This window comes from Pteropus medius, unplaced genomic scaffold, assembly GCF_902729225.1.
Source record: "Pteropus medius unplaced genomic scaffold, Ma_sr-lr_union100, whole genome shotgun sequence".
NCBI classification, from domain to species: domain Eukaryota; kingdom Metazoa; phylum Chordata; class Mammalia; order Chiroptera; family Pteropodidae; genus Pteropus; species Pteropus medius.
The window spans coordinates 14,318,269-14,343,575 of NW_024342467.1; the positions used below are offsets into that span (position 1 = coordinate 14,318,269).

At 41.9% G+C, this 25,307-nt stretch overlaps 1 protein-coding gene and 1 non-coding gene across 4 annotated transcripts in view; one reads left to right on the forward strand and one right to left on the reverse strand.

Moving 5' to 3' along the window:
- Positions 1 to 16,744: 16,744 nt before the first annotated feature.
- Positions 16,745 to 25,307, reverse strand: part of HIBADH (3-hydroxyisobutyrate dehydrogenase) — a 90,840-nt gene continuing 82,277 nt past the window's right edge. For all 3 annotated transcript variants that reach the window (XM_039862615.1, XM_039862616.1, XM_039862617.1), the window contains exons 7-8: positions 22,381 to 22,537; positions 16,745 to 17,672 (exon numbers count right to left, since the gene is read on the reverse strand). In XM_039862615.1, coding sequence (XP_039718549.1) covers positions 17,514 to 17,672; positions 22,381 to 22,537 — 316 coding nt within the window. In that variant the 3' untranslated portion in view covers positions 16,745 to 17,513. The remainder of the gene's footprint in view (positions 17,673 to 22,380; positions 22,538 to 25,307) is intronic.
- On the forward strand, positions 20,381 to 20,499 carry LOC120602526 (5S ribosomal RNA). The gene has a single exon (XR_005652791.1). It is a non-coding gene; the product is annotated as a 5S ribosomal RNA (ribosomal RNA).

Genomic DNA, 25,307 nt, shown 5'->3' on the forward strand with positions numbered 1-25,307 from the left:
ATCCAAATTCAGGGATGAGAAGATTTGAAGCTGGGTTTCGGACCTTGAGAGTTAATTTGCTTCTGGTCACCTTTACTTCCAAGATATAGATATTTAGGGTTATCAACCCAAATATGGAAAATTTATTAGGATCCCACACCTTGAGAAGCCTCAAACTCCAATTTTTATCTCTCCGTGTCCTGTAAGCCCTGCTTAGCTGCTCGACCACCTCTTCTGTAATTGGCAGAAGGAACCCTAAATGCCACAGAGTTTCTAGCTTCTCATCTTCTGGGTTCCTATCTCCTCCCCAATCTTAAGCTGGAAATTCTTGTCTGCCTCATTAGCTCTCTAATGCCTTCAAGCAGATTTTTTTTAAAGGATCCCGTCCAGCTTTTCTAATTGTCCTTAACAAGTAGGTCGATCCAAATTTCCTAGTCTCACACTGCTGAAAGCAGAAGTCTGTCACCTATTATTCAATTCAGTTTTTAAAAGGCTCCTATAACTATTTTTACCCTGGTTATGGATAATTGGCCAGTGTCTGCTTCTTATCATTATTATTGAATCGATTATTCTTTGTTCCTTTGAATCTCAAAAGATTTACCAATAAAAACTGCAGAAAAGTACTCTGCCTGGGATGATGTTAGTGGTAGGTAACAGTTCAAAGATTATTTCTGCTGTGGTTCATCTACTTTTCCCCACATTACTGGTCAAAAACTGATCCATGACACTGCCTGGCAAATCAAGGCCCAAGGTGAGATTGACTTCTGATGTCTCCCTGAGTATAAACCATACTGCTTCTCCTTCTCTGAGATCTAATTCTGGCTAAGGCATGAAAGCCTGTTGTGAGCCAGGGCTACTGTCACTACACGAATGCACTGGGGCTGTGGAGAAGAAGGAAAATAGTCTGCCATTTCACACAGCAAATCCCTGGGAATCAAAGCTGTGACATTTTAATTTGTGTTTTGCCCACCTCTCACTTGTCTTGGTGAGAGTTACAGCCACTGGCCTCTTTCCTGTCGGTTACTCACACAATTTTGTTGCTGTACTGAATTTCCCAGCTACCAGAAAGAAGATCTAATGTTTCCTTCTCAAAGGTCAAGTCTATCACTGTTATTATTTTCCAGTGTGAGCTGATTTTAAGAACAGCCTTTGCAAGGAAAGAAGATGAGGCGGCATCCTATCACACTGCTTTCCTCTCCAAGGCTCCTGGTGAACAGAAGTGGTCTGGGGTGGGGGAGGTAAGTGCAGCAACCTGTCAAGGACCTCCGTGTCCTGCTCTTTGGGGGACACAGCTTCGTGGGCTCTGGTTTCTTAGAGAAGCATCAGAAGCAATGGGTTGTCTGTGTCCATAAAGCCTATGAGTGTTAGTGACATTGGGTCACCTGATTGATGAGTGCCAGAGAACTTTTAGGGAGCTGGCGGGGGTTTCTAAGTCTGGCGGGAAGGACTCTGTGGCGGGAGAGGAAGATCTGTCTGCCTGATGCCAAGTGCTCATGAACCTCCTCCGCCCCAACGGCTCCTGCAGGATTTCACCGCGCTGCTCTCCCTTCTTCCTCTGGCAAGTTCTTAGTTGCTCTTGCCTCCCTGTAGCCCAGCTTCCAAACCCAGGAAACCTAAAGAAAAGGCTCTGGCAGCAAACATTAGCAACTCAATTCAATTCAAAACACCTTTGCTGAATTCTTGGGGCTGAGGTTATAGGGTATTTTCCAAAGAAACAATGGTCTTTAATATAATAACCTCAAGATGTCTGTCACATGCTTTTTGGGGGAAAATTATCATATGTATATGATAATATCATTTTAGACAAATAACATATTTACATATAAGTAAATAATAGTGTACACATACATTTTTAAAAATCTAAAAGGACACAGAGATATCAGATTTCGTTAAGCAATGTCGCCACAAAAAATAAATTAAAAAAAATTAAAATAAAAATAAAGTGTATTGCCTTACTACATTTCCCAAAAATAAATAAATAAATAAATAAAAAGACACACAGAATATTGTTAATATAACCAGGAATGGAGGACTTAGTTTTTTACTTTATACACTGTTTCCTTTTTTTTTTTTTATATAAGCAACTTTTCTCAGCTATGTTATTAGGCTCTTTGAAGACATGTTAGAGGTACCCTGTCTTCTGAATAATCACCCAGCAAATCTCAGCCAGTGGGCCCATCTCTCACCAGGCTCCAGCATACACGATTTTGTATCTTATCATGGTAAGTCTCTAAAATTAACATTCAGTTCCCCATACTCATTTTTCCCTCTTTCCTGCGGTGGAATAGGTCTGGCAATAAATGAGTTTTGAAATGTTTTCTATTTCCTTGGCCCAAACTGACAGTTCCTTCAGGAAGCAGGTAAGTGCTTTTCCTAAGGCACATCCAGAATTTCATGCTGTGGTTCTTGTAAGCTGTGATTAGATTTATTGGGGGCGGGGAAGGGGGCGGGTGGGGTTGGGCGTCAGCCCGCCTCTCAGGCCTCTCTCTCTGCCTGAGGTCAAGCGAGAGCCTTCATGTAGACCTTTTCCCACACTCAACTGATCCAAGAGTCCAGTTCATAGGCTGGGAGCAAAACGCTAAATTGGGCCAATCAGGTTCTAGCTCTTGAGGATTTGATTGGGCAAACAGAGGAATCAGGCACCAATGTGAGCTGGAGCTGAAAGGCTGTGTTGATGGAGTGGACTGGTGAGGCCACGATGGGTCAAGTGGAAGCCGCAGTTAGGAGGCAGCGGAAGCGGAGGGCGGCCTGTCCCGAGAGGTACAAGATTTTCAGATTCCGGCTCAGGTCTATGTCTATCCCATCAGTACACCCGCTGATTCTTGCTCTGAGTCTCTGTTTTTTGCTCCCTAAAGTTATCCCTTCCAACTAAAATCTCGCCAGTGACCTCTGTCGCAGTGTCCCCTAACACAGCACGGGCTGAGCTCTACTCAGATATCAGCTCTTCTCAGACCTGAAAGTAAAAAGGAGTCCCCTGGGGGTCCCGCTGTGCTGCAGACTGACTCAGCAGGTCGGGGCCAGCCTGAGGTTCTGTATTTCTGTCCTGTTCTCAGCTGATGCTACTCCTGCTGGTCCCCAGTCCACAAGAGCATGGACAGGTGACTGCTGTTACTTATCCGGAAAGAAAAAAAAATTTGAACCAAACTAAGCCAACGAAAAACTAGGTTTCCAACCTGTCCGAAAGAATGGCAGTAAAGAGGGCAAAATTGACTAAAAGAAAGCAGATGGAGATGCCCAAAACTGACGTGACCAAGAGCCTCTGAAGTTTCAGGATAATGTAATATCTTGAGACAATCTCTTTTTCATTTCTTTTAAGAAAACTCTGGGATTTTTTTAATAAATCTATCTTCCGGCATCAGTAAACTCACTCATTTTGCTAAATGGATCAGTTCTGAATAATTTCCACGATTCTAACAAGAAACTGTTAGATTGTACTAGAAAGTAGTATGATAGAATTTGGTAATCATTCTAAACACAGCAGGTATGCTTCCGACTGTGCAAATGCCAACGGCACTGCTTTCCATTGATGCCGAAGTCCGTCGCTGATGTTTCGGATGCATATTTTGCTATTGAAATTAGAAAGCTCTCTCTTGATTGAACCCAAATGCTAAACATCATTTTCCTTGCATGTTTTTTCCCATTCTAGCCAAGATCGATCAAACTGCACACCCTCTTCAAACGCCAGGAAATCCCCACGGGGATAGGAGTAATAGTGAGATAAGCAATAAAGGGAAGGCGAGAGGTGCATTCCTGCAAATCCGAAAGCCACCCTTAGGTCTAGTTTAATCAAATCGAATAGCACAATACAAAAATGCGAGCTCTTAAAATATCCAGTAGACTGGACAGGTTTTTAAGAGAAAAAAAGGCTTCGCCTCAATGGTATTATCATCTGGCTTAAAATCGTAGGCAATGGCTCTTTTAGTCCATCACAATCTGTGAGCGTTTACTGCCTGTGATAAACTGGGAGCCCCACCATGAGCTTTTAGTGCTTCGAGCGGGGCGATCACAGCTTTCCGAACTGTGAATTACTTTAGCAACTGCTCTGAACAGAAGAAAGCGAAACAGAAGACCCAAGCTTAGAGGACTATCGCTGGTGCTTATCTGCACGGGAGACTTGGGTAAACTCAGGCTTTATCCCATCCCCCACCTCTTACCTGACCAGCGTTTTCTGTTGTATTCTGAGTGAACTTCAAAGCCTTCCGTCAGTCTGCAACAGATGTGAACACAACTCACCGCGATGATAAACACAAATGTTTGGTGGAGAGCTAACCACCACATTTCACGTAATCACGTTTTTAAAATGCTTCTCTTGGCCTTACTAATCTACTTCATTATTTAACCAATTTCTTGAATCAATCAACAAGAGTCTTTAATCAAAAAGGTTAGTACAAGGCTAAAACCTTTAAAACCATATACGATAATGAAAACTATGCAAACCATGCTAACGAGAACATTTACATCTGGGACAGAAAATAATTTTAAAGATGTCACACTGATCACATCCTCTAAATCTGAAATCAACACCCATTGTATAGCACACAGATTTCTTAAGGAGGCAAAATATTTGAAAATGAAACTCAGTTTTATTGAATATCTTCCATGAGTCAGATGCTTTATATCTATACTCTTTCATCTCACTTAATTCTCCCAATAGCTCTATGAATTACTTCTTTAAAGAAAACTAAGCTTTGGTAATGTTAGTTTGCTAATTATTGGCAATGATGGTATTCAAATGTAAGTCTCTCATACTCCAAAGTCCCTATTCCTTTCCTCCTCCCTAGGTATTTCGCCAGATAATGGCTGTTCTCTCTCTAATCCTCTCCCCTCTCCCATTCTCCACCCGTCTTCTCCTGGCTGCAAACAGTCGCTCTATTTTACTTTCCAAAGCACTGTTACCTGGGATCATATTTGACTGTTTATCCACAGTCATTTGTATTCCCTCTCTAATAACTAGGAAAGTTAGAGATGGCTGGAAATGAAGATAGATCATTTGCACAGGCCATGTCATGCCTCTATTGGCAATTTAACAGATGTAGGGGACACTCTGGGGGTCCTAGAGTTCCATTGTAGCTCTGCCCACATCTTTTCCACCTTCAAAGCCGAACAGCTTCATCAGATGACTCTGGGCCTGGCAAAGCCTGGCTGGAAAGAGCCTGATAAGGAGACCAAGGCACAGAAAAGGAACCAAACCACCTGTCAGTACTATACAACGACATATGATGAGTGAGTACACTTGCAAATATAGCTCTATGTGTTTAGTTATTTGAAAAAATAATAAAGTTCTATTATTTCTTTAAGATACATTTCTAGAAATAAAATGACTGGGTCAGAGTTTACTCTGTGGCAGACTCTGTCCCACGCACTGCTCGTATCTTTCTAAAGTCATCCAACTCCCCCCTGAGGTACACACTGTGACCACCCCTTTTTAAGATGAGAAAACTGAGGCTGAGAGAGGCTGTCACATGCCCAAGGCCACACAGCAGAAAGCTGGGATTCAAACTCAGGCCTGACCACTTCCTGTCCCAGCTACACCGCCTCAATGCTGCTACATTAAAAGATGCAAGAGGTGACTGGGGGAGTGAAGGATGGCTTTCAGCATGACTTTCAAAAGTTTGATTACCAATTTATAAAATAAAGGAGGGTTTTAAAACCTATCTCACTCATCTATATTAAGCCAGGAAACCAAGATTAAACAAAGCTTCTGGCTTCCTTCTACACTGGGTTTCTATGGCCCCTTAAGCTTGGTTGGCACAAGTGGTATTTCAATGTACCAGTCTTGTGACTCTAGTTGAAGAGCTCACCTGCCAGCATTTAGATACAACCACGCTGAGACAGGGACATTTACTGAGCATCTACTACGGATCATAGCCTGTGCTGGTGGCTTTATATGAGTAACTGGCTGCAAAGAAGGACTTTTCCTGATGCTGTGGAATGGGCATTGAGCCTCATAACAACAGAGACCAAGTGTTTTTTGTTTCTAATTCTGGAAAGCTTCCAAATATTGGGGCAGGGCATTATCCGCACAGCCCCACCTCAGGCTTCCTAAGAATTGGTGAACCTGCCTCCCCACAACCAGGCCCCTTTCCCGCCACTGCTCTCTGCTCTGGAGCCCATGGAAGCAGAGGCCCCAGGAGCTTCGGCTTTGGCTCTGTTCCTGCTGAGCCAGAGGAAGGGGAATGTCAAGAGCATTAGCAATAAAAATTAGGAATGCTTAAAAAACTGGTATTTCATTCATTCATTCAATTATCATTAATGTATTCATTCATTCTCCCAACAAAGGCAGTATTTAGTGAGTCCACATTATGTGCCAAGCCGTGTACAAAGTGCTTGGGCTACATCAGGGACAAAACAATGGTCCTCGTCCACACGGAGCTCACGTTTGGACGTCTATTCTGGCAGTGGTCTCACTGATCTGCCTCGTGCCAGCCTGAGCTGGGAAGAAGTGGACAGGAGAGAGATGTCTATAAAAAGAGTGGGGAGGAGGCAGAACGACCCAGATACCCACTGTTGTGCGTGAAAGATGCACGTGTTGCCATGTGTTAAGAGGACTCCTGAGAGGCAGGGTGCAGCCCTTGTCAGTGCCCATTTAGAAGGCTCCTCCCAGGTGAGCCTACCTGCCTAGAAGAGGTTGTCAGGTATATTCCCAGGTGGAAGCTGAGAGAGAGCTCCCCATTAGAAAGCAGTAGGAGGGGATGCCAGGAAGGGGAAATGCAAGGCCTTCCAAGACCTCGCCCAAATTCCCTGGAGGGAATTCACGCGATCCATCTTTCCTAAGGGGTACAGGTGTCTTCCTTGGTCTCATATGGATTTTACTAGAACCCTCTCCCTAGCAATCTTCACAAGCAGACAACTGAATGAGGCCTCCTCTTCCTCCTCAGCCTAATCAAATCCATCTGGAGAGAGGGCATGGCCTCCCTTTACACCCCCTATCCATCTGAATTACCTGGACAGGGCCTGGAGTTCTGCCCAAGTCAGTAGGACACTGTCCCAGACGCTTCTAACACTTATCAGAGCTAGACTGTTTTTTTGGAGGGGTGGAATATATCCAAGGTGACATTTATAGGAGTGTGCTGATTTGATCTGGCTTCTAGGAAGCAGGGTAAGGCTGAGGTCCTTGGCCTTGACAAGGCAGGACACAAAGGCTGAAAAATGTTATTTAAACCCAAGTTCCCAACTAAGCAAATTAGTGTCACCAATACTGACAGTACTTAAAAACATCTCTCATAAGCAGAACGATGCTGCTGCAAGCCAGACAAAGGAGAAAACCTTCATCTACCATGAATTCACCGCTCTTCTGGAAGGTTAGGGTTGAAAACTTCTGGTATCACTTCACTTTATTTAGGAACTATTTTCGAAATTATCCCTTGTCCCTACTTAGCTGCTCCATTTGTTATCTATTAAGTGATCAGACTAAGCAAAGGTCGTCTTTCGACGTTTTCTTCACTCCAAAATTTAAAAAGAGGAGATACTTTTGATTACTGACAGCGAAGAGATTACTAATTATTCTGAAAATCAAAAATAAAAGTGCAGTTAGACTGATCAGAATGAGTTTTCTCTCTAGAAATACTGGTCTCGCCATCTTTTAAGCAAATGGCTGCTAATGAGCAGAAATTTCAGAGCCTGTGCTGAAGCTGGCCGAATTCCCTCTACTATCCCCACTTCTCCATAATGGAAGGCTCTAAAAGGTAGGCTTCATGAGGGCGGGGCCTCTGTCTGATTTGAATGAAGAGAGATGCCAGGCCCCAAAACACAGCCTGGCTCCAAGGAGTCCTCCATAAACATGTGTAGATAAATCTTTGTGGTCTGAGTCTGTAGTCCCATGTAGCTTTTTCTATTATAATTCAAAATAATCCTCCTTTACCTCTCAAACAGCAGAGGAAGAGAGGAACGCCTTTTTGTAACTGAATTTTAAATTCACAACCTATTTCTTCATGACATCCTTCACCATTTAGAGTAAGCAAAACAAGTCTTAGGTCATCATTTTCCCATTACTGAAGACAGCCAGGGTTCACTCTATATGAATATTCTTTCCCTTTTCCACAAAGTAATTACCTAAGATTTCTAGCTAGGAAAAAAAAAAAATGGTGTAATTTCCAACCTGGAACCGGCATTGCTCATTAAGGTTGAAAAAGTGACTGTGGCTCGCTGAATCCTATGCAAATCAGCCCTGATGAGCCCTTAACTAATCTGTTTACAAACCAGACCTGCTAGACAGGCCTCAGTGATTTTCTATCAAAGCAAAGCACTGCTTTATAATGGGCATCTGGCCGTCCGGAATGGGTAGTTTAAGCATAGACTCTTTCCTTCAAAGTAAGATCAAAGGCTTTATTAGTCCTAAATGAGTGCATTATTTCCACTTACTACCTTCTTGTTTGCAATTTGTGTTTATTAACAGCACTGTCTCAGGTTTACTTTGTGAATTACTAGTTTCTGAAAACAGTATGGCAGTTTTATGGACCACAGTATACATTTGTGGAGATTATGTAGCATATAATACATAGAATGGCCCATCAGATAGGACATTAGGCAAAGAAAATTCTTTGCAAAGATGACAATACCTGACCATGCAGAATTCATTTATGATTTTTTTTTTTTTAAAGAGGAAACCATCTGGCATAACAGGGCTCACACAAGAAAAGATCCCCCAACGCTGAGGAGCCAGAGATTAGATAACTCTTCGAGTGCCTGGAGAATGTTCTTTGAAGTTTTAATTTTATTTATTCCGAAGAGAACAAGTATGCAAAGCTGTAATGTGGATGAGAAATGCCATCAGTACCACTCCAGGAGAAGCACAATCAGGTATTTTCAGAAGAGAACAAGCAGATTATTTAAGAAAAACAAAGATTCCAGCATATGACGAATACCACGAACTGAATCCTTTCGGAGTCCTTCAGCCAGCACTGTCCCTGGGGCCTATGTGAGGGAGGATGGAGGCATTGGCCCTCCCTGGTCCTGACCACAGAGATTAGAGCCTGTCCTTCACTCCCACCCTCCAATCCATCTTAGGAGGATGAAGCTGCCAAGAAAATTGCATCTTTTAAGATTTGTGGTGACACAGGTATACAAGCTTGAGGGTGTCACTGACCTATAAAAGGAGCCAGACTAAACTGCTATGAGTAGAGTGCAATGCACGGAACGTCCAACCTCAGAAGGGGCAGCTTTTCATGTCGCCAGCCGAGCCAGCCAGAAATTAAACGAGATTGCCAGGAACGGCCATAATCAGGGATCGAGCCACTGTTCAACGTCATATCAGTTTTCAGTCATGTTGGTTTTTTATTTTTCGGTTTTGACACTGAAGCAAGCGTAAATTCACAAGAATAAAAACACATTTGTCAGAACCCCAAGGCATGACCCCTACCAGCTCAAAAATGAGTTGGGCCGCAAGTGGTAAGCCAGACGACAGGAAAACTAAACCTATCGTAAATCTTCTCTTTAAAAGTCTCTTTCTGCTTATCACCTTCTAAGTGCCCTTGATGGCCCAGTTCTGCCATGGCAACTTAAGCCTTGAGGGGAAAGGGAGGGGAGAATGGGATAATGTGTATTAAACACCAACTCAGAAAAGTATTCCTGTGCACATAAACAGCATCAGAAATTATGTTATAGAGGTTGGAGAAATAAGATAGTCAGACCACAAAGTCACAAGCACAAAAAATTTTAACTTGGAGACATTATAATTCCTAGAACTCAGAAGGTGAAAATGGTTCTGAGCCGTAGCGTGTTGGGCTGTAACTGCATAATAAGAGATGTTCTTAATGAACGTGTATACTGTGTCTATAATACGGCAGTTGAGGCACAGAATATAAAGACCGTCTCTCCTTCTCTAGCAGTTTGCTTTATCTTTTATTCTAGTGTAGTATCTGTCTCCTGACTCACTTGTCTAAAACATGGACTTTTCATCTTTGAGACAAAGGGGCAATTCTGGGCAAAAGTAAAAGCCAAATAAATGAGTTAGGAGTTAACTAGTAGAGCATACTAACATTAGCACAAATAAGCTATCAGGTCTCCCGGTCATCTTGGTTCATTAAAAGGACAAAACTAAACCAAGCAAGGAGAATGAATCACATTGGGCACTTACAGAGAGCAGGCCTGGGGTCAGGGTTAAGGTCATTAAGAGGAGAGAGGCAGGGATTAAAGCTGTATTTGCTCTTAGGGTCTCTGAGATTAAAACTCTAAGATGAAATTTCTGGAAAAGGCCTCAAACAGTCTAAAATTACCATAGAATATTTCAAATTCTATCCATAAATAGAATGAAAATTAAGTTCAACAGGCACAAAACAAACGTAAGTGAACTTGATGTCATCTGAACTCTGCTCAAAGGAGTTGAAAAAAGCTCCATCTGGAGGCATATTAACTCTTTCAGGGCACAAGGCTATCTCTTAATGGTGTCAGGAGAAGTAATTCACTTCCAAATGGCCCAGACCATTCATTTTTATAAAGAGAACTGGTAACAATTATGCGCAATTTTAGATGACTTAATAGGAAAATAACGAAAGATTTTTTTTATTTTCTGAATCGACAACGTCTATGAGAAGTTTTCTACTCGAAGATACTGTTTAGTATTGAAACAATATTTGTTCTAACCTACAATAATCCCAACTCAAAAGCATTTTAGGCATTTATCATTTTTAACGACTACGGCAAATGCCAAATTTTGTCCTTTTGAAGATAAAATGCTACACTCAAAAAGTCATGGGATTTGCATATACAGCCAAGGCTGAGAAACACACCCCACACCTGCCCTTTGATTTTACGAGTCTGGCTGTGAGGAAGGTTTCCGTAGTCTCTCGCTCTGCCAATGTCATTATTTTACAGAGAGGCCTGCCAAAATGCAGCTCGTAGCTAAGCTTGTGTGTCAGGTTTATTCAAGTGGCTCATTCTAGATGCGTTCTCTTGCCATCCTTTTACCAGGCATGACGGACTATCATTAATAAAAATGTATTGATCTCTGAATCTATTTCCGGCTATAAAAAAAAAAAAAAGAAAAAGCCTAATAAATGAGATGGCTATATGAGCCATAAATAATACCTAACCAGAGAGAGTCCAAAAACTGTCAGAAACATATGCCTCACATTTTCTTCAACCGTTAACTAAGAGGAACCAGAATTTAAGAGCTAAAGCAAACCTCGGAGATCAGTGCAATGTCCTCATTTTAAAGAGAAGGAAAGTGATCCTCCACAGTGACAGTTAGCGATGACCTATGGCTAGAATGCAGGCCTCCTGTCTCCCGCGCCAGGGACAGTTCTGGTAATCAAGTCACTCGAAACCACTCCCTGCGGGCTAGCTGCAAAGTCCTTCTGCTTTCCTGCATCCTCCTCCTAACATTCCGGAAGCGTCGAATTCTAGTCTGAATGAAGCAGTCCGCATCTCTTTTAGGTATTCTTGCATTACAAAATGAATACAATTAAATAGTAAAAGGTCATCTTCAATCTCTCTGCCGCCAATGAGAGAGGACTCCATGAGCGCATCGCTGTGATGGACATGCTAGTTTATGGTTCTGACACCTTGCGTGGAATGTTACAAATCCCTATGATGTCCTTAAGCTCCCTCTTCAATTGAACTGAAAGATGGCTAAAAACACCCCACTCGGGCAGACGCCTCCCCATTGGCTGGCCATTTGAGAATGCTCAAGGGTACAGTTACTGCAGCTGAGGCTGGTAGTAACTTGTGCTGTTTTCCTGAGCAGCAGCAGGCTTCTGACAGCAGCCTGGGTAGAATTTATGCACAGGGATGATGCCTCCCCATCCTCTGCTCAGATGTGCCTTTCTCGCCCACTCCCCATTGGAAGCGGACGGATTACACGGATCACACAATCACAATTTCTGATCGCTTAGAATAAAAGTCAAGATCAAAATCCACGCAATGAGAAAAATGGCCAAGGAGTAGGCCTGCTCCATTTGGGGTTTGCTTAAATTTGGACTCAGCTGTGGCCGAGTATATGCTCCATTATCATGATGTCAGATCAATAGGATAGCAACAGAATCTCTCAAACACCTAACTCTTCACAGAATCCCTTGAATAAATCAAACCTGTGTTATTATGAGATTCACCTTATGCCTCGAGGTCTGTGTAGCATGTTATAAAAGACTGCATTTGAAACTGCTGTGCTCCGTAAAGAGAAAAATGTACATGCTTCTCTGCATGTAAGTTGATGTGTAAAGTCCATAAAGAGACCAAAGCTTGCTACCAGAAAGCTTGCTACCTATTCTTCCCCATAAGCTTCTTCTATACCAAGCAGCATAGGCTAATCTTTTGACTTAGAGAACTTTGTAAAAGATCCACATTCTATAAGACTTCTTGGGCAGCTGTGTATAACGCACAGCATAACTTATAACTCAGACTAAAATACACTTGATCTGCCAAGGAAGAATGTTTAGGAACGAAGTTTTTGCTGTTAGTAGTTCACCTAACACAAAAACAATGTCCCAGCTTCCAATCACTGTTATTCACACCTTTATTGAGCTCTTACTCAATGCCAGGTGCTGAACTCAAAACAGACACTCGAAGCTGAATGTGACACATTTTGCGCCCTCAAAGAGCTCACAGTCTGGTGTGGAAGAAAAAATGGGCAAACCAGCAAATATATAATGTAATAGCATAAGTTCTATGATACAAGAGATAGCAACAAAGAGCTATGGCAGCTGGGGCAATGACAGCGTGAGGTAGCTGGGGAAGGCAGGCCCTGTATGGTGCCTGAGCTGCTCAGCCAGGAGTGCAGAGGGCATTTCAGGAGAAGACATTGGCGTGTGCAAAGGCACTGAGGTGTGAGAGGCTGAGAGATTTTATGAGGGGAATGACTGGATGGGATTTGTCTTAGAAAGACCTCTCTCACAGCATGGCGAAGGATGAATTAGGGAAGAACCAAACTGGTGGCTGAAAAGCAGCTACAAATCTATAGACACAAAAATTAACGGGTGCCCACAGCTGTAGGTTTGGGGGAGGGGCAGAAAGGGAGTGACCGTAAATGGGCATTGGAGATTTTTTCAAGGTAAGGGCAAGTGATGAAAATGTTCTAAAATTGGAACGTGGTGATTATACAACTTCGTAAATTTACAAAAAGTCCATGAATCGTACATTTAACACCAGCAAATTTTATCATATGTAAATTATACCTCAGTAAAACTCTTGGAAAAAAATTGGAAGCAATGCAGATACTGAAGTGTCCTGGACAAGAACCGATGAGGGCCTCAAGTTGGCCCCAAAGATTTAGAATTCACTATGGAGAATGTGTACGGAGGAAGGGATGGTGCCTGGGAACCTGGATGAGACAGGGACCAGGAGAAGCAGGTCTGCTGGGGAGAATGGGAAGCTCAGGTCATGATATGCCCTGTGGAACACACACCTGAGTAGTGTTTCTCAAACTCCGCATTATGGACATTTGAGCAGGTAATTCTTGGGGGAGCTGTCCTGTGCATTACAGGCTGTTCAGCAGCATCCTTGGACTCTACCCACTAGATGCTAGCAGCATCCCGCACCCCCAGTATAACCACCAAAAGTGTCTCTAGACACTGCTAAATGTCCCCTGGGGGCAAAACTTCCCCGGTAAGAGCCACATACCCATGGAGAAAGATCTTAACACGTGATTTTTTTCCTTCCTTAATTTTTTTTTCAAAGATATAATTCACACACCATAAAATTCACCATTTACAAGTATCCAATTCAGTGGGTTTTAGTATATGTGCAGCCGAAGCGAGCACTTAGTGGGTTTTCATACATTCACAAAGCTGTGCAACCACTGTAATGACTTAATTGCGGACCATTTTCCTCAGCCCAAAAGCAACTCCATACCTAACAGCAGTCGCTCCTCGCTCCCCCTACACCCTGGTCCCTGGAAACCATTAATCTACTCGGTCTCTATGGATTTGCCTACTCCCGACATTTCATCCAGGTTCATACAGTGTGTGGCTTTTGGTGTCTGGCCTTTCACTTGGCACAATGTTTTCAAGGTTCATCCACATTATAGCACGAACCTACCTGTACTTCATTCCTTCTATGGCCAGTCTCCCACTGTATGGACATAGCATAGTTTGTTTATGCTATCATCGGGTGAAGGATTTTTTAATAGTTTTTACTTTTTGGCTATCGTGAATAATGTTGCTATCAACACTCGTGTACAAGTTTCTGCAGACACATTTTCATTTTTCTTGAGTGCACAGCTAGGAGTGGAACTGCCGGGTCGTGGGGTCACCCTGTTTACCCTTTCGAGGAACTGCTAAACTATTTTCCAGAGCGGCTGCTCTGCTTTATATTCCCAGCAGCAAATATAAGAGGGTATTAACTTCTTCACATGCTCAATAACACTTGTGATTGTCCTTAACTCATATTTTTGGTTTTGAGTTTCCAAGCATGTATTTAATATTAGGCTACATTGTTTATGACAACTTTATAGATGAGAAACGAATGGTCTGAGGAGTGTGACTTAAACGCGTCACACTTAGAGGTTAGTAAAGTCCTTTCCAGCATGAATATTTATTATTCTGTGTTGAAAAACTGAATAATTTCGACACTACTGTCCTTCACACAAGATGCTGGCAATCTGACACTTTATTCTGTTTGTGCTGGTTTTTAAGTTTTTGGAGATCTGTCCACACCTGTACCTTCCCCTTCAAGGATATCATTTAGCAAGTGTCCTCTCTCTTTTGTGCATCATTATTTTTACCTCTTTATTTGATCATTCCACCTCCAACTGGATAGCCCCATAATATCTGCTATCTTAAAAATGTAAATAAGACTTCCCTTGACCCCGTATTCCCTGCCAGTATCTATCCCATTTGTCTACTTCCCTCCGCAGCAAAATTTTTTGAGAGCTGTCTCTACTTATGACTTCCAATTCCTCTCCTCCCATTCTTCCTCAGCCTCATTTCCAGCACCATCTAAACACGTGTCAGAGTCACCAATGACTTCTATTTTGCCAAATCCAAACGATTAACTCTCAGCCCTTATATCAATGAACTTGTCAGTAGTTTTTGATGCAAATATTGATTCCCTCCTTAAAACGCTCTTTTTCGCTTCTGGTCACTCCTCAGTCTCAGTTGCTGGCTCTGCCTCCTCTTCTCAACCATGGAAAGGTAGAGCACCCAGGGCTTGGGCCTGGACCTTTGTTCTTCTCCTTAGGTGACTATTAGGCCTCTCACGATCTTCTCCAGAGTAAATGGCAGCCTCGCCCCTCCGCGTTCCCCACCGACCTTGAAGTCACCCCTTGGTTCCCCACCTTTCTCACACCTTCCATCGGTTAGTGGCTCTGTCATGACGACTTCCTGCCTCTTCCATTGTTAACATTCTGGTGCCAGCCGCCACCGTTTCTTCGCCCACTAACCACCATTTCTTAACTGCGTTATTACAGTCGCCTCCTAACTGGTCTCCTCACTCCCGCCCTTGCCCCTACAGTCTCTTCTCCACACAGCAACCAGAGGGATCCCTTTAAAAAGTAGGGCAGAGAACATTAACCCTCTGTACAGAATCCGCTCTAGGCTGGCTGTGATCAGGTATTTGCAAATGGCCACCCTGATGCCCCTCTCTGTGTCCACACTCTTACACAGTCCCCTCCTATGCTAACTCTGGGCTTGGCTAGGTGACTTCCTTTGGCCAATGGGATAGTGCAGCCATGAGGCAAGCACAGGCTTGAAAAGTGCTTGTCCTTTGGGACTTGTCCGATGTTGCTGCTGAGAGAGCATCACCGTGTGAACTAACTCAGGTTAGCCTCCTGGGGGATGAGTGACCATGTGGAGAGAAGTCCTAACCATTCCAGCTGTCCCAGCTGACTGAGTCCAAACGAGACCCTCCAGCTCCAGATGAGTTGGCCCAACCCAGAAGAGAAATATAGCCGACCTGGAGAATCTCGAAAAACAATGAACATTGGTTACTTTAAGCCACTGAATTTGGTGGTGGCAGTCTCTTGGTTAGCTTGTGCGTTTGCTGACCACATGCCTCTTTCACTCAGAATAAAAATCAATGTCCTAACATAGCCCTGAAGACCCCACAAGATCTACCCCTGCCCCATCTCATGACACCTCGCTGACGGCCTCTTTGCTATTCCTCACATCTATGTCATCTTGACTGAGGGTCTCTGCAGTTTCTGTCCTTGCGCCTGTAACGTTCTGTCCTTGCATAACTGCATGGCTTGCGCCCTCACTTCCTTCTCATCTCTGCTCAAATGCCACCTTATCAGAGAGAGTGTCCCTTACCACTCTAATACAACACCCCTGGCGGCCCCCTTCACCCCGCTTCGGTGTCCCTGTTAGCCCTTATCACCACCTGCCATGCGCACTGAACATGTATTTCTTGTCTGTCACTTCCCCTCACACACACACATATGCAACACCAGAATTTATGGTCTACAAGGGCACAATTTTGTCTCCTTATTCACCATCGTAGCCCCATCACTTATAATAGTGCCTGGAATTTTTTATCACCAGGAAAATGATGAAAGTAGTTGTACTTCTGCCAAATTTGGTGTCTAGGTCTATCACCTGGACTATTTCTAGGGGCTGAGGTGAGGAAAACGGCAACTATGCCCCATATGGGGCCATATTTCATGCAGGCTGACTTCCCATAGTGTCTACAACCTGGAAAACACTCAGAGGAATACATTAAGGATTCAGGTGGAGCAGCCCCGCGGCTGGCTTGCCACCGGCCCGTGCAGAGCCTGGCTCCTTTGACCGCCCCCTCCTCTTCTTCCCATCCTCTCCCCATTAGGCTGTCACACCAGTTTGTCAGATCACTTGACTGTTCAGAGAACAGCTGAGAAGACGCAAAAACTCCAAGGAAGTATTATCAGCATAGAAATTTATTTGAATTCAAAATAATATGGCTCTATTTAGAATACTGTAAGAATTACCTAAAGCAAATATCATCATTGCCTCTGAAACAGGTCTAAAGATGTCATTCTTCTGAAGTCAAAAAATATGTACTCAGAATGTACAAGGAAGCGAAAATATAAAAAACAACTTGGCTGAACATTGAGAACTGATATGAGACGGACAAGCCAGGATGTAACAGAGTCCCAAGTATAAAACATGCAGCGAGGCGTTCTCCTGCTTTATCAGTTCCCTGGAAAACAAATCAGTAACCTCAGAAATGCAAAAATACCACCACCTGAGAAACACAGGCGGCGATTCACTGTCCTTCCCTCCTTCCTCACGCGGGTTTTTCTTTTTCCCCTTTAAGATCAGTTTCGTCCTACTGAAAAATATTTGGTTTTATTTTTAAAGTGAAGTAAATAACATCCTGATTGAAGTACGCAATGATTTAGCTGAAGATGATTACGGATCAAATTTTTGAAAAAGGTCAATCAGCTAGTTAGCAGAGACCATCGGTGGCTTACAGAAAAAAAAAAAAAATTCAGATAATGTATGTTTGCTAAAAAGATAAAAAGAACAAGCAGTTAAAAATGGATGAAAGATCCTAGGGTTTACGGTGACCTAGGCAACCAAAAACAGACAGGTGACTTTTGACTAAACTCAATGACTTGTGGTGTGAGCTGTAAGGAGGCTCAAGATAGTTTGGTTTCCAACAGTGTCCACGACCAAAGTGCCAACTCAGAAGGTCTCCTCCTCTCGTAGAAACTGGAACACAGACGAGAAGTCTTTCTGTGAGTAGCCCTTCGCGCACATCATCCTGTAGATCTGATGGGCCTGACTGCCCAGGAGGATGGGGCTCTTTGTGCTGGTGGCAGAGTCTTGTGCTAATCCCAGATCCTAAATCAAACAAGGGCAGGAGGGAACACATTGAGACTGGCAGGTAAAGCTCCACTTTGGAACTGTGGCTCCTAATGCTTTCATTTCAAAGAAAAAAAAAACGAAGTCTGAAAAAAATAAGATACTTACAAGCACTATGGTAAATTATGTATAATTTTTAGTGCTTTCATGTAGCTGCAAAACTGCTCCAGACAGAAAGCTGGATTTCTGAGTATCCTCTCCACTCCTCCACCCTCCGCCAGACCCGTTTTGTTCTGACTTTTCCCACGGGTTACTACACAGGTGAGATCACACAAGCAAATGCTTTTTCAAATCTGCAGAAGCCTGTAAGCCTATACCAAACCCCGTTATGGAACTGTGGCATACCCATTTGATCTCTTATTCAAAACTGCTGTGTGCTGGGCACTGTTCTAAGTGCTGGTGATAACATTATGAAAAATCAAGTCAGTGTTCTCATGAAGCTGTCCAGTGGGGAAGACAGACAACAAAACAAATACTAAAATTCCAGACAACGACAAGTGCTGTGAATAAAAATAAAGCAGGGTGAGGGGTTAGAAAGTGATGGACAGCACGGGGTGGGGTGGAAGGAAGAGAACTCTGACAGATGATGTGAGGGAGGAAGCGAGGTCTCTGGAGAGCTGGGGCATGAGAGTTTCGGGCACTTGAAATGGGAAGGTAAAGGCCCTGTGGTGGGACCTGGCTTGGATCCTCAAAAAATGGTAAGAAGGCCAGTGAGGCTGAACTAGAGCGAGCAAAGGGGCTGGGGAGGGAAATGCGCTGGGGGATGGGACCAAGTGGACACAGAAGCCTTAATATGTTTGCATTTTATTTTAAGTGCAATGGGACAATCATCTTCACAACAACCCTTCAACACCTCATAGATCTAATGCTTTATTCTGAAAGTGTCAGAAAACTTATGGCTGTTGTAAAATATACAAAGTTAACATTATAAATCTCTTATAGAGTTAGACTGTAGCTAATGGCTATTCACTACCATAAAAACGGAATTTTGTTTAAACTTAAAATATCTGGAGTAGATGGAAGGAGAATGAAAGTATGAATAACTGAAACATTATTCCCCACGTTTCATTTTATTTGTGGTTTTATAAGAGCTGCAAACAAATGGCAAAATCAACTGGATTTTCTTGTTACCGTTATCATTCCCATTGCCCCCACCAACGGAAGTCAACAAGCAATGAAAAGGGAAGATGAGAAGCAAGATGAGAAATACTTCTACTCTTGAAGCACATCCTTGACAAAGGAGCAGTTATTGACAGCACCCACTCAAAGGAGAAAATGATTCAAAAAAAACAAGCATACATTAAAGAATAAATTAAATATCTAGCATCTTGAATATGTATGCCACAAGAGCAAACGTTATTTTGTGTTTGTATAATTTTCACATGTAAACACACAGATTTGGAAAATCTACTTAACGTTAAATTCTTCTATAGCTTCCACTAAAAAGCAAGTTTGATCATTACCCACACACTTAACAAACATGGATGGCTAAGTTACTGCTCATGCCTGACACGTAGACAAGGCTCTTTTGTCAACGTCATTTTGTAGCACATCTGTAAGATGCTTTTATTTTAAAATGACAGAGAAAATCTACATAGATAGACTATATTTAATATTTAACCTAGTAATAAAACTAGAATATAAGAATTCAGAGTGAACATAACATACTGAAGAGAAGAAACGCTATCAAGAAAAAAAGTCTTAAGAGTTTTTCATTAGGGCAAGTAAATATGATCTCGAATAAGAGCTAATAAAATCAAAAAAGGGAAACTAACATACTTTGGTGGCTGTTCCCTTAAAGGATGGACATTCTAAAAAGGAAAAGGTGATTAGTCCATAAAGTCTGAGTAGCCTGTCAATCCTCAAATGTTAGGAAAAGGAGACATCCTTTGAAGCTTACAATATACAATTTAAATATCTCACTTCACTAACCAAATAAAATACTTACAAATTCATGAGCTCAGTGGGTAGTTCAGGAGAAAATGCAAGACAACTGCAAAAGGATTTCAACAAATCAATGGAGGAGCAAGCTGTTCTGTTTTACGAGGAAACTGGCCTGTGGGGCGAGTACCAACGGCCGCCATGGTTGCCCATAAATTGTTCCTTAATGCCCATCGGGAAGCAGACTTCTAGCTTGGAGAGTTCAGAAGGATGGTCTAGTTTTTGTATTGATTACAAAATGTTAGAATGTGATGATGTTAAGACCTAGAAATAAATGGACAAGCCTCTACTTCAATGACTTGCTAGCATCATATCCCCTGGCACAATGACATTCAAAGGCAGTTGAAGCAAAACACCGCTAAGTAAGTAAGTAAAGCCTTGATCTGCCCAAGCAGGTGCAATTGTCTTAATCATTACTGCACTGATGGAGATTTATTTAAGCTCCATCAATTTCTCTATACAAATCTAATTGGCTGTGGCCTTTTTGTTAATAGCTATCTGAAGCAATGAAAGATTTTCAAAAGTTCATTTCTAGGTACTTTTGTTCCGAGCAAAATTAAGAAGTCTTCCTCTTTATAAGGGAAATGACAATTGCATTTCACAAGGGAAACAAGAATAAAAGAGAACAGTAGGATCCGTGCTTTAGTACTGTGCTGTCTTATGCTATTTGTTGAAAAAGCTATCTTTTAAAAAAATTACCAAGAAAATAATTTTAAAGGAAAGACCTTTAAAATTAAAGTAGCAGAGTCTATGGCCATGCCACCCTGAACAAGCCCGATCCCATCTGATCTTGGAAGCTAAGCAGGGTTGGGCCTGGTTAGTACTTAGATGGGAGACCACCTAGGAAGACCAGGTATCATAGGCATAAAAAATAAAAATAAATAAGGGGTTGTAAGCTGACAAGGTCCTTGTAATCTGTGAGGTCAACCAAGGGTTGCCTCACTTAAAAATATATGAATGAATGAATGAATAAATAAATAAAATTAAAGTGGCAGAGTCTTCCTGGGCAGGGACACTGGAGAAAATGACTAAAATAAAAGTGTCCAGCAGAGTAGAGGACAGTACGGTGGAGAGTCCCCAAACAAAGCCACCACTGCAGAGGAACGGGAGGTCACACGGATCCATTCGCTTTGATTAGAAACCTACTACTGCTTCGTATTACACTTTATTTGTTAGCTGTTTCCTCTGAGCCCTTACCAGGATGTTAGGGACCGAATAAGCTAACAGGTCACAACCCACTTCATATGGACACACAAAGGAAACCGCACATGCGACTCCTTCACTCCTCCACATGCTCTGATAAATCACCCTGTAGCGCTGACGAAAACAATGCACTCAAGGAGCTACCTTCTGTTTCCAACAAGAGCCACACGGCACAACCATAAAAGCCTGTGTGGAGGACACGCAAACCTGAATACAAGGTCTAGAGACTGGTATAAAAATAAATAGCTTCTTAAATGAAACATGAGGAGAGACAAAACTACAAAACAAGAAACATTAAACATTGCTTCATCCAATAAATATTTAAAGTATGCTGACGATGTGCCAGGTATTGTGCCAGAAGCTGGAGTAGAGGGGGCAAAGAAGAATGATCCAGGCAGAGGGAACAGCAAGCATGGAAGTTTGCAAGTGACAGAGAACAAGAGGCAGAAATGGCTCAGCGTGGCTGAAGCAGAGAGGGGAGTGGGAAGGCAAGACTGAGCTGGTGAGGCGAGCAGAGGCCGGGTCAGAGGGCCTTGCAAGGCAACTTGTAGAGATGGACTTTAAGCTACAAGTAACTGGAAACCATGAGAGAGACTAACTAGGAAAAGACACAATCGAGTTTTCACGTTTTAGGAAGCCAACTCTTTTCCATGCTGTGGAAAATGAACTAGAAAAGATTAGATGAAAGGGAAGATCAGTTAGGGCTGACGTAGTATAATCTAAATGGGGCTCAGCCGACATACTGGTAGTGGCGGAGGAGGGGACAGTACGGTGGAGAGACCCCAAACAAAGCCAGCACTGCAGAGCGGGAGGCGGGAGGCCGCAGGAGAAGGAGAATGAATAGAACACCACGGGGAACGAAGGAAAGCGAGCCGAGGATGGCATCCAGTTGTACGCATTATTACTTTTGTAATCGGGGAAGAAAAGTCAACTGGGGGGGCGGGGCAGGAAGGAAATAAGCTCTGTGCAGAAATCTGAAAGTCTGTCCATCTATAAAATATTTCCTAAAGTTGTGATTGCAAATGAGAGGAGGCCGACAATTCGCTTTTCAAATGTCTTTATACATAAACACATATATATTCTTAAAGCAGAAAGACATATTTCAAAATTCAGTATCATGAGAAAGGAGCCTCGCTGCTTTTGTGGTGTGTACAGCCAAAGTCAACGTATTATCAACCATCAGAAAAATCTTACTGCTTTCATTCTAAGGACTTGGTAAATTAACGTAAATTTATGATGAAGAACAAAATTTTAGCAGCTCATGTTATAAACAAACCCAAACACAACAGAAAAACCCCAGCCCATTCTTCCCATCTGAAAAGGCCAGGAAGAAAAACGAACCGATAAGGATTTTTATCTAAGCTAAGTTTTAATTAGCTCCTTTCCAGTGAGTAAACGAATCATTATTTTAGTAATCTTGCCTTCTAGGATAGAGTATGTTTTGTTAAAAGGGGAAGGAGTGAGTGGGGAAGGGGAGGGGGGAGGGAAGTAGACCATTAAACATTTCCCCCACTTCTCTTGGGTAGTCTCTGCATTACCATACCTTGGCCATGAGCGTGGTTCCGAATCCACCCTGATAGTTATTCGCTGAGGGAACTCCATCCATCACCCCAGGTACAGGATTGTAAGCGTCGCTTGACCAGCACCGTCCTGAGCTCATATTTAGGATTTTAGTCAACAGTTTTGGGTCAAGCCCTAACCTGTCAAAGGTCAAAGAAAAGAAATGTTAAGTGTCAAAATGTACAATGTTAAATGTCAAAATCTGTGGCTTATTTATGTATGAGGATGCTCCATTTCCTCTCTCCATTTATTATATGTCTTCAAAAATCAAAGCAGATAGATGAGAATGAAGAATCCAATCTTAAATTATAAGGTGGAAACGCCAGTGATTAAACCATTCTGAGCCAGGACATTCTGTACTGAGAAAAAAACCTTCTGCAGTATTTTACTTTTAAGAAACAATACATAATTGCGTAAAAGTGTTGTTGGTTTATCACACACGTGAGTTTTCTAGTCTTTTGGACATTATGTGTCACATAAGAACCTTAAGGCAATATGATCATCTAAATGCTACATTCTTAACTCACAAGTAATGTATTTCAGAAAGAAATATGGACAGATCCACTATGCATCATGTGAGTTCATGTGGACGCATTTATACGTCTATTCGTTTAGCTTTTATGAGAATAATGCAAGAGATGAGCCATGAGCAGTACAACGAGCTTAAGAGAAGTAATCATTATAAGACATTCCTTGCTGCAAACTTTTCCTTATTTATTAAATCTTCATTAGACAATCTTGCTTATGAAGCAAGTGTGCACAGAGTTGTGACATATGCTATCTATTCGGAGACATGCATTATAGTTCTGGGTCAACTGCTGATAAGGTTACTGATCCTGATAAAACAAAGCTTGCCCAAGCGGAAACATCATTTGTTCTATCACTGGGCTGATGGCATAAACGGCTGTTCAATGTGGACCCAGAAAAAAAAAATAGAATCAAAATTTTTGATATTACTTTGATTCTAAGTATCTTAATGCAGTTGGAGAAGCACAGTTTTGCCAAGTATCACTGAATCAAGTTTCAAATAAAACTTGCTTTTTCTTAAAACCAATCTCTTCCAGAATTAAAAAAAAAAAGATTGAAAAGAGACACATATATCTGTTAAACAAATTATGCATTTTGGCATGCTTAAGTTCTTATTTTGTGTATTCAAAATATGTCTATTTATTTCCAAATCTGAATATCATGACCAGCAAACATTTTTCCAATGCTAGGACAGAGGGCTAGGACTAACAGCCAGGATATGTCTGGACTTATATGTCTGGACTTAACACAACTGTTACGTAACCAGGCTTTCTAAGGAGTAGCTACAGTGCAAGGAACACTGTATGACATGTCATGTTGAACTGAATTCACCATATACATTCATATGGTGAGCCATGTTATAACGAGTGGTTTTTACTAAGGATTATAACAGATATAGACGACCCACTCTAAACTGGCTATCATTCAATTGTAGATTGCTAGAAAGAAATCCAACAGTTTCATTCATTCAATCAGATTTGTTTATTACATACGCAGTTGCTACTGATACCTTCTTTCCCCTTTAAATAAAATTAGGCTATCAGTATGCTACTGTAGTAGATGACTTAGGAAAAGAAAAAGCCAATGTGTTTAGGGAATAATTGTGAAAAGTGAAATCACAAATTCACAATTAATTAATCTGCTGTAACTGCAAATATGCTAAGCCTAAATGTTCAAGACTGTGTGTGTCTAATGTATTCCATGGGCAGGGAATATTTTTAAAGACCCCAAAACATTGCTTTTCCCTTCCATTTGAAATATAATTTAAGAGCTTCTTAATTTAGATTTTCTTTTAAGACGGTTTATCATATTTAAAGTGACAGTTCGTCCCCTCTTCATAATCTACCAGATTATACTCAATAGTACCTCACAACAGTCTTTATTGCTAAAGAAATTCATACTCTGAATATAATACCAAAATGGTGAGCAAAGCTTATCATCCTTTGTAAAACTCTAAATTTCATTTTTCTTGAATGTTTGAGGAAAAATACTGGCACTGATTTATGGAACCCTTTTTGGTGAACATATTACTATTTAGAAGAATCCTGAGGGGCACACGGGGAAACAAGGTGGCAGTAGTACGTGCTCACTTTCAATCTGATGCCTCCCCACTGTGCCAAGTCCCTTTAGGGGATGGCTACTCCCTCTCCACTTTCCTCCCTGCTCCCACCCTGCAGCAAAGTGTATCATTAAAAAGAGCAAGTTAGGAGTGTTTTACATTTCATCTTTCTGAGGATTCTCTCATTGGCACATACATAACTGACAGTTAAAATTAGACATGATATTAAAATCAGTTACTGAAGTCCTCTGTCTTCCACTGTGCCCAAGGCTTGTAATGGTCTGAAACCAGCTAGAATACACAGTAATTGTCATTCAGAGAGTCTATCCTAGAACGTCATGCTTCACTGGAGAAGACTGAGTTTCCATCTGAAATCAACAAATTAATCCAAGACAGGTATCTGAAAGGGCAAGTTTAATAGGAAGCAGCTACTGGGCTCTCAACCATGATAAAATGTTATTGCTGTTTCCCTGTAAATTGGCTGGGAACATATGATACTTTCTGCATAAGAGCCCCATTGCTGTTCAGGAGATATACAGCTCAAGCCATCAAAAGGATGACAGTCTGTCAGTCCCCATAATAACTTGCCACTGGATGTGGTTCGAGGGTGCACGCGTGCATGCATGTGGCTTTACAATTGCTGGAATGTTCTCTGATATAAACAATGAATTCATTGCTCTGACCGCATACATAATGCAACTCAAATAAACGTCACTGTGTCAAATCTACTCACCTTTTAATACATAAGAATTTTAAATGAATTATTGAGAGAAGTAAAAATGATGCATTAACTGTAAAAAATTAAAGAGAATCCAAATGTTTGC